The 10303-nt window shown below is 35.6% G+C and overlaps 2 protein-coding genes across 9 annotated transcripts in view; both read right to left on the reverse strand.

The window, feature by feature from the left end:
* The window catches only part of LOC150099873 (protein hu-li tai shao-like), a 542656-nt gene extending 534616 nt beyond the window's left edge, over positions 1-8040 (reverse strand). For 6 of the 8 annotated variants that reach the window (XM_090404248.1, XM_090404250.1, XM_090404252.1 and 3 more), the window contains exon 1: positions 7850-8040. The gene's annotated coding sequence lies outside the window, so the exon portion shown is untranslated. Of the gene's footprint in view, positions 1-7325; positions 7345-7849 lie in introns of those variants that run through there. The other 2 variants (XM_090404245.1, XM_090404246.1) reach the window with 2 other exon arrangements.
* Positions 5195-5779, reverse strand: LOC150099874 (zinc finger MYM-type protein 6-like). Its single transcript, XM_090403506.1, has one exon. The coding sequence runs from the start codon at positions 5777-5779 to the stop codon at positions 5195-5197; it is 585 nt and encodes a 194-aa protein (XP_090259632.1).
* Positions 8041-10303: the final 2263 nt, after the last annotated feature.

A 10303-nucleotide genomic window follows, 5' to 3' on the forward strand; every position in this document is an offset into this window, starting at 1 on the left:
TCTTCTGTGCTACCTTGAAAGTATTCAACTAATATATTATTGCCAGTCACTACCACACAGGCATTTAATACCTACGGCATGCATTTTCTATAAATATTTCCATGGTAAATGTTTCTTAGAACTATCATCGATAATTCCCTCTCTACCAAATCTACTGAAACACATGCAGCTACCACCCAACATCATTTCACAGTTAGCAAATAATAGCATATAATCCTCTAATTGCCGTAATAACACCAGTGCATTTGGCTATTTGCTGGGCAAATATTTTTTAAAACATTCTTTTGAACTGATGTCCCACAACATTTTTTTTAAAAAAAAAAAAAAAAATTCTGTAGGAATTCAAAGAGCAAGTCAACCAGCAGGCACATGAACAGAACAAAGTAAAGGCAAGAAGTGTAACCGGTGTGGTAAGTAGGGCAAAAGTAGAGTATGAAAGGAATTTAGCAGTGCAGGCCAAAGATAATCCCAAACAGTTCTTTTGATATGTTGCAAGTAAAAGAAGAATATTTATGGCAGAATGATATTAATAAATGCTGATGGTAGGGAGGTAACTGAACCAGTTGAAATAGCAGAATTACTAAGGATCAGGTGGAGATATTATTATTATCCCAAGACCTCATGGAGTCAAAGACTCATCTGGGAGGTCCTTTTATCACACATCTCATCATACTGTGTCTTAAACACACTCAAACTCCTTGCAGACAGCACACTCTCAGGCAAGGCATTCCGATCATTCACAACTCTGCATGAAAAAACCTGCCTCTCACTCCCCTACTCAGACCCTCTTTATACAGTTTCCAGGGATGCCCTCTGGTTATCCCCTGATCTCCCACTATTCTCTGTAGAACTTCTCCACCACTGATCCTATAACAACCCCTTACCAACTTTTAGGTCTCTATCATATCTCCCCCTCTTCCTCCTGTCCACCAGAGTCTGCAAATTACATCTTCTCAATCTTTCCTCATACTCAACAATCCAGGTCAGAAACTACCTTAGTCATGATGAAGAGATGTTGGACCCTTTCCAACATCTCTTCATCCTTCTGAAAACCCGGTGACCAAATCTGGACACAATAATCCACGTGTGTGGCCTAATCAAAGCCTTATACAACGGAACAAGAATCTCCCTACTTCTACACCAACAAGGTCCTCCGCATCATTCCCAGAAGCCTTTGTGTTGTCTTCACAATTTTGGCTGTGCATCCCCTAAATTTTAGATCCTTATCCACTATCACCCCCAGATCTCTTATTTCCTCTACCTCCAACAATATATTCTCACCAAGCATAAATTCTGCATCCCATCTTTGTTTTCCAAATTTTAAAACCTTACATTTTGCAACATTGAACTCGCATCCCCATTTCCGTGCCCAATCGTTCAATTTATTCAAGTCTTCTTGCCAGGCCACAACATCTTCACCACTCTTTATGTTTCGTCCCAACTTTGCATCATCTGCAAGTATTGCAGTAACAAGAGAGGCAAAGACATATGGGAAGTGAGGTAAATGAAATGGAGGTGCACAGCATATTACAGAACCTTGATATGAATACAGCTATGATATTAGATCACATACTAGCTCGAGTTTTACGTGGTGCTAAGGAATTGTCAGCGACTTGGACAACACTGTTTAATCTCAGCCTTGGCTGTGGGTTAGTCTGGGGGGGAATACTCATATTGCATAAAAGAGACACCAAGACACAGCAAATTACTGACTAATCAGCATATGGAGTTGCTGTCAAGGTACGGGAGAAGGAGATGTAAATCAAGTGCAAAATACAGGTATAGGGATACTGTATGAGAGGGGGGGGAGCAACGTGGGTTTTGTGAAGGGTAGATCATGCCTCCAGTAACTTACTAATGTTTTATAATACAGTGACAGCTGAGTTGGATAAAGATAATGGGTTGACAGGATACTGCTGAACTTTACAAAAGCCTTCGACAGGATGCCACATGGAATTCCAACCAATAAACTACAGCACATTGGGATGGATACAGGGTTGCTGAGGTGGATAAATAGTGTAGTTGAAGAGAGAGAGAGAGTAGTTTACTCTGAGTAGTCTAGAAGAAGGACTGTGACTAATGGTGTGCCACAGGGTTCTTTTCTTAGGCTGCTACTATTTAATTTGTACATAAATGATATTATTATTAGACACCTCCAGGGAGTCCAAAGACTCATCGAGGGAGAGTGTGCCAACAGCATCGAACGATTGGCCCCTTCCAACTACTAACCACGCTCAAACTTACTTAACTGAGCCATTAGTAGCAGAGGCTCTACCAATCGACCAACCTTTGCCAGCTAAGAAAGGATCTGAGAGGAACTTTTCAGTTGTTTGTCAATGATGCAAAATTGGGTAGAGTAATAATTAAAATAGATAATGTTAAAATTTTGCAAGATCATTTGAATAGACTAGCAGTTTGGGCAAAGGAAAATGGACATCAATTCAATGTGGCAAAGTGTAAGGTTATGCATTTTGTGGGTGAAAAGATTACCAGCTGTATACCACACTGATGGAACTGTACTTCAGGAAATTGACAAAGCCAGAAATTTACTAGTGTTAATGGATAGGGAGTTAAAGTTTAGAGGACACATAGCAAAAGTGGCTAAAGCAGCTCAGATTACTTGGTTACTTTGTTTTCCAAATTTTGACGAGCAGGTTATTATTCCTTTTTATCAAGCCTTGATAATATCCCATCTTGACTATAGCATGCAGATCTGGTCACCTGGGTTTCTTGGCAATGAGAAAGTGGAGGGGATCCAGAGGTGAGTGACCAAGATGGGAGCTGGTCTATGGAATGAATCTTATGAAAACAGATTCAAGATTTGTGGGTTACAGATATTGGTTGACAGGCAGAAAAGTGATGATATGATTGACACAAATTACTAAAGATTTTTACAAGATCAATACAGAGGAAATTTTTTGGATTAGTGTGGTTAGCAAGGGTGTTAGAACTAGATTTTTTTTTTTTTGCTTGGGGAGTGGTGAATGAGTTGCCAGAGTCTGTTGTGAATGCCAAGACTGAGAAAGAGTTCAAACCAAAGTATGATAAGATACCGTGTATAAATGTTGAATAGTACTTGGTACGATGTTTAGGGTCTCCCTCAATGAGTCTAAGGACTCCATGGAGTAGCTAATAAGTTACTTCAATCATACATCTCATAATGAAGAAATTGCAAACAGAGTACTTTTCATATTCTCTATATGAAAAATATTCAATCCACTTCAGCTAGTAATAAACAACTGTGTGTGCATGTATGTGTGTGTGTGTGTGTGTGTGTGTGTGTGTGTGTGTATATATATATATATATATATATATATATATATATAATATTAAGATTTTCTGTAATAAGGAAGTTGCTCGATGTACAAGAAAGTTTATACACTTTTGCTGGTCTGATTGGCTAAATGCTTTATTTGATATAGGTCTGTGCACTTCAACCAACAGTTTGAGCATGGATCTATGAGAACTTTATGGAGCAGATGAATTTCATCATTCAGTGCAAACACTAGATGGGATTTTTTTTTCCTAATGTGGTTCCCACTCATGATAGGCAGTATGCCTATAGTACATTAGTAGTGCAAGTGGTCTATGGATTTTTTTCATCCTATTTTTATTATTTTTTTTAAAATAATTTTTTGTATTTTTTATTCTTTTACATACTGGAAATCCTGCTTTAGAACAGGGTTCTTCAACCATTTTACGCCTGCAGACCGGGGAAAATAGGAGAAATATTTCGCAGACCAGCTGAAAGCTAAGACAGAAACATAAACCAATGTAGATAGTATTTTATTTATTAAATCCAATGTTATAAAATTACAATTTTTAGTTACTGCGACATCTGCTGCTGCTTAGAGGTTAGAAAATTTGATGTATGTTGCTGGGACGTTGTTTCTGAGAGACAAAGTGCTGCAATAACATCCATTCGATTTCTCTGTTTGGTTTCTATTACCGACATGGCTGAAAAAGTCTTTTCACACAAATAGGAAGTCGAAAAAACAACCAACAATTTGATATCTTTATAGCTCAGTGATGGATATTCTTTTTCGAGTGATATTCAAAATTGAGACAATTATTGCATTTTATGTCTGGACACCATAACACAACTCGATCAGCTTTTTTTTCACGAGGTTCAAGTGCGCACAATTTTATATCTTCCAAGAAGGAATTATTAATCCAGAGGTTACCTTTACAAGGATCCTCATTTTCAGGGAAATAATTATTAAAGTTTCCAGCTAACAGCCTTAAATGTTGACTATGACTTTCTTGTTGGCATCAGCAGCAATCAAAAATTCTTCTAAAAGTGGAAACATTTCTATATCTTTCTCTTGTACATGACTATCCCAAAGAGCCAGCTTCTTTTTGAATGCATCCATTTTATTTCCCAGTGTAAAAATATTTGTACAAGGCTCCTGAAGAGAAATATTAAGTTCGTTAAGGCTAAATATGTCTGCCATATGCAAGCTTCGCCATCCATTCCTCATTCAACAAAGGCTCTACTAGGTCAGAATTTTCGCTCTCGCAGAAACTGCTTTACTTCTCCCCTCAGTTTGAAAAGGCGTGCAAGAACCCTTCCTCTTGATAACCACCTCACTTCTGCATGGAGAAGGAGATGTTGGTGGTGCGAGTCCATACGCTCACACAGTGTCGTGAACAGCCTGGAATTCATAGCTCGACTACAAATTTCATTAACGATCTTCACTGCGTCATTCATCACAATGTTTACTTCACTTGAAAGCTTCTTTGCAGCTAGGTTCTCCTGGTGGATCATACAGTGGGTGGACAAAACTTCTAGGTGTGCGACTTCCTTTATTTTCGCAACTACTCCTGAGCAAAGTCCAGTCACGCTCGCAGCACTGTCAGTACACACTCTGATGCATTTGCTTCAGTCTAAGCCCTGTGCTTGAAAATACCCATCAAGAGCATTCACATATCTGAACTAGCGGTCCATCCAGGTAAGTCAAGGCAACAAAGAAGTTCTTCCCTTGAGTCTTCATCTTCACTATACCTCACAAAGCAAAGTAGGATAGCATGGTTACTCGCGTCAGTTGATTCATCAAGTTAAATCATGAAACATCGATTTCTTTATCCCCTCTACAACTTGCTTTTCAATATCTGTGGCCACATCAATATCATAATTATCATCATTATTCTCCTCTGAATGGTGGGGTCCGAAAGCAACATAGCCTCCAGTTTTTTAGTGGTTTGAGGACCCAAAATTTCTCTTATGAAATCTAAGATGCAAGGCTTCATTAACTCCTCCAAAAGCAAATGTTTTTTTCGTTTTAGCTATTCTAAGAGCAACTAAATAAGATGCTCGAAGCAGCGATTTGTCACTAGTCGTCATCATTTTCATTTCACTTTTCTGACTATTCATCTGGTCATGTAATCTTTGAAAAAAGTCCAGTAGCTTATCAATAAAATCTCTATGCTTTGAATGCAAATGAAGAGCAAGTTTGGAAGGTTTCATAGCATCATTTGATAGAATTTCGGAACATACTACACACAAAGGCTGTGGCGATAGTTCACTGCCAGGGGCTACAATGAAACCAAGCTTTAAATAGTCCTTGTTGAAACACCTAACAAAGTTTCCTTTTCTTTTTTTGGTTTGCATTGCACATTCTGAAGTATCAACATATTTATTTTTCTTTATTTCTTCTAAACTTGAAGCACTAGTAGTTGGCATACTTTCAGTACCATCACTACTTTTCTCCTGAATATTGTCCTTGCCTCTACTAAAGAAGAGGCAAAGATTTTGCTGTTTGACTTCTTTTGTCTCCATTTTGTAGGGTTTCAAATTTTACAAAAGAAAACTTTTTTTTCGAAATACCACAACACAATATTAGAAAACAATACGAACGACTGCGATAAAAAGAATTTTTGCGACGCTATGCTACTACTCTTAAACTATGCCAGGCATGGCATTTTTATGCATCAATGATGTTTAAACATGAAATGTTTACAGATCAAAAAGATGCAATGTCCATCAAAACTGAAATGACATGAAGCCTAAGATAGGCTATATCCATAGAAACAGGTGGGTGGTTAAAACAAAAGACTCATTAAGAGAACAGCTGAGAAAATGAAAAATTTGGTCAGAGTGTTATAGAGATATCTTAAATGCTTTGGACAATTCTGGATGGAACCCAACCATAACAAGTTGAAAACATAGTATATTAGTATTAATGTACTATATGGGTAGACTAAGGATACTATTTTAGTATCCTTAGTCTACCAGCCACTTCAGACCTCCGATAAGCAGGGAAGTAGTCTTCCACCAAGTGATAAAATTCACCTACCACTAAATGACAATTATGAACATGATATCCACAGTGTTATCTGAACTCTCAGCTTGTTCATTGAAGAGGGCATATTAACCACTCAGTCAACTGAGTGGTTAATATAAAAAGAAAAAAATAAGCAAACAATAAATTAGCATGAAATACATAGAATAAGATGAATTTTGGGACTATGTACTGTGCAAATACAAAGCACGATGTGGAAAACAATAAATTTTCCAAAGAGACTTCCAACTGAATAATTAAATCATATTTTTGAAAATTTTCATTTGTGGCCGTGTTATGTAATATTTAGGTAAGTCAATTTGCTAAGGATTGGTGAGATTTTTTTTTTTTTAAAGCCAAAACTATTCAGGTCTTTAAATGCAACGTTTAATATTAGCAAATTTTCTAACATTAAAAGTCTTACAAAAATAAATATTTGAATTCATTAATTACTTCTTGAATAAGAAATAAAGTGATCCTTGTAAAAATAAAAAAAAGAAGTGAAAATAAAAAATTTGTTCTGCAAATTCGCAACAGGATATTCAATACTGAATTAAATTTTCCATTTTAATTTAAATTTCCAGTTTTCCAATAAATAGAACCAGTGGCAGAGAATAAAATCAAAATTTTATGCAACTGCATATGTCATAATCACATGAAGCACACACGAAATCATTACTTGATTCTTGTTAAATGTCATTTTTTGCCATCACTAACAAGACTGAAATTATATCAGTGAGAGACATATAGATTATTAATAATCACGCATCAATATGCCAACGTTTTAGCGGATTGCTTCAAAATCGAATGAACTGTTTTTTTAGACTAAATAATATGGGTAATATTAAATTTAGTCTACAAAGTTTTATGGGGATCATTATGCATGTGTGTTCGAAACTCTGGATGACATGTTATAGCTTAAATTGTTAGCAGATAACAAAATATCACATGCAACAACCATCGATAATATTCTACATAAAATCATCACGAAGCATATACTATATAATACTTATTTGGGCTATAGTTTGTTACCCATTTGCCCACCTTTAAGTAACATGAATTTAGAGCCTGAAAGAAATACACATAACTTTATATTTTTAGTTCTGCAATAAGGCGTAATGATCGATCGTAGTATTCTAATTTTCGAAAGCTATTCTACACGAGAAAAAAAGTCAGTATACGAAGATTACTTTTAAACGATGCACCCACAGTGACAAAACAGGATGCATTCTAAGTAACATCAACGGATGTGATACCCTTCTTATTCATATCCTCTGCGTTAGTACTCGGTGAATCAACCGTAGCGTCAGGGATTCCATGTGTCAAATAAAGTTCAAATGATGGAAAATTTTGTGAAAAGTAAAGATGCTAAATAAGAAAGACAAAATATGAATTTCACTGAATGAGCTATTTTATAACGATTATACAATAATTAAAATCTAAAGTGAAATAAATATGAATAAAGACAAGAAATGTCGACAATAAAAAAAACAGCTATATAAATAAATAGAATAAAGAAAGAGAAAAAAAAAAATTGTTGATTCCACCACAACTAAACAATAGCATACCTCACGTAGGAATGCACCAAAGGAATACATATAAAGCAAGCACACTTACCAAAAAAAAAAAAGACTGGACTCAAATTTTATTGCTAATAATTCAACAGCTATCATTCAACTATCCTCACAAAATCCAATGGTATATTTCGATGTAGCGTTTCGATCCTTTCGCAGGGCGCGGCAACCTAGTCGTCACGGTATCTTTTCCAAACCAATTCATTAAATGGCAACCGAAATAGTACCTTATATATAATAAACAGATTGTAGAATAAAATTAAAAGCAATAGCTGATAAAAAAAATGGCATCTTCATAATTAATGTCCTTGTCCTTAATAATAATACTTAATAAACAAATAATGGAATTCTCCCTTCAACAAGATGGGGAGGGATAGCAACAAATCCAACAGCCACATGATTCATAGGTAAATTTTTCTATATTAAAAGAAAAATTAAGAAAAAACATAACTGAAAAATATTGTGTGTGTGCGTGAGTGTTTTCAGAGAGTATATATATATTTTATCAATGTGTGTACACACACACACACACACTGCAATTTTATATATCTTTTTTTTTTCTTTTTTCTTCTTCTTTTTTTTTTTTTTTGTAAAAGAATAGGTTCTGGTATGCATTCTTTGCTAGGGAAAAAATTAAAAATTAGAAAGGATATGAAACTTAATAAACAAATAATGAAAAGAAAAGAAAATGGATATGGAAAGTGAAAAGAAAATGGATAATGGAAAAGGATATGAAAAGAAAACTAAAAAATTATTAGTCATATATTTACTAAATAGTGTGATAAAGTTTTAGTAATAAGAACAGCAAACAAAGCACATTATATGACAAACAGTTTAAATGTATTATACCAGCACATTACAAATAAGTAAAATTATTTACAGTTGTATAAAAAATAAAAATAAAGAAGAAGAAACTATTCTGGCAAATTTCAGAAATATCTCAGTAGTAAAATTATTATTAAAAGGTCCACTCGATACATTAACATTAGTTAATACACAACATCTAAAAAATAGCAACACCAAGCAAAGAATGCTAAAACAACAAAAATCAACAACTCTCGGAGATAATCAATCACGTAACTCCTGAAAATGTATACGGGTAAAATTTGTGATAATATAGAGATGTATAGAGGAAGAGACTGGGACAGGTATTGAAGAGTCACATAGGAGAAGTGATGTTCGTAGGACTTGTAGAACCAGAAATGATTTTTTATGTTTGACGTATTCGATATAAGTAGAACGAAATGGTTACATTGAGTTTATTCGCACCAAAATTGTTGATATAAGCGAGGCATGGGTAAATGAGGATGACATCTTGACAGGAATAGAGATGGACGGATATGATATTTTTCATGAAGAGAGACAGGGATGAAAGAAAGCAGGAGTACTGCTGACGATAGCAGATGGATTTGCAAGTTACAAAATAGTGGCTGGGTTATGAGGCAGTATGGTGGGAAACAGTGGTGAATAGCACGAAATATTTAGTTTGGTGTTGCTATAGAACTGATAATATGGAGTGTAATGAGAAAGAAATATATAGGCAAATTAGACTGGTTAGCAAAAAAACTACTAATCATTATTGGGAGACTTGATCATGAAAATCTAGACCGGAATCAACAGACTACATCTGGGGACAAAGAAAATGAATTTCTGGAGTTTTTAAGAGGCAATTACCTTAGGCAGTACCATATTTACTTGAATAAAACTCTCACTTTTTTCTCTAACATTAAAGTTAAAAAATCGTGGTGCGAGATATATGCAGGGATTTTCGGAAACTAAAGTCTTTCAGGAGCCTGTGTAGCCAGTAGAAGTGGCATTTGCATTCTACGACACTTGACCGCATGAAGTCTGGTCGCCGACTAGAGGAACACTTTCTAATCCTTTTTAAAATGGTTCCCGAGTTAGTAGATTTCTAGCATGGGCAAGAGAGGGGTTTTTTCTCCCAGAAACTCAGGTTTTTCGTCAGTAAACTGAAGAAAATCGGCCGTCAAACCCACACTATTTTCAGATATTAAAAATATTGTGTTAGGGACCACAAGATGCCGGCACTTGTCAGCCGCCTTCTTCATTGCGTACCGATTAATTGGTGATAGCCTTGGGCAGTGGCATAGCTAGCGCTTTTGCTGCCCCTCTCAATACAAAATACTACAAAAAAGTCAAAATGACATAGGGAAAGAAATTAAAACACTACGTTTATGTTTCTTTTAGTTATAAGTATAGTTGTTGAAAACTAATTATTAATTAAGTAATAAAATTACTAAGTTAACATAAATAGAATAATAAACTCGTCTCACATGAAAAGTGCGCCCGGGGAGGACCGCACCCTCCGCACCCCCTAGCTACGCCACTGGACTTGGGCCAGCAATCTCCGATTGGCTACCAGTTGAGATTAAACTGTCCACTCAGTCTCCAAATGTCAGATAAGACTAAAACGGCCTCGACTACTCC

Source organism: Typopeltis vanoorti, chromosome 14 (assembly GCF_054136105.1).
Source record: "Typopeltis vanoorti isolate ZY-2024b chromosome 14, IOZ_Tvanoo_1.0, whole genome shotgun sequence".
NCBI classification, from domain to species: domain Eukaryota; kingdom Metazoa; phylum Arthropoda; class Arachnida; order Uropygi; family Thelyphonidae; genus Typopeltis; species Typopeltis vanoorti.

Excerpts from the sequence above, each read along its gene's own strand:
- LOC150099874 (XM_090403506.1), bottom strand. The coding sequence starts at position 5,779 with ATGGAGACAAAAGAAGTCAAACAGCAAAATCTTTGCCTCTTCTTTAGT.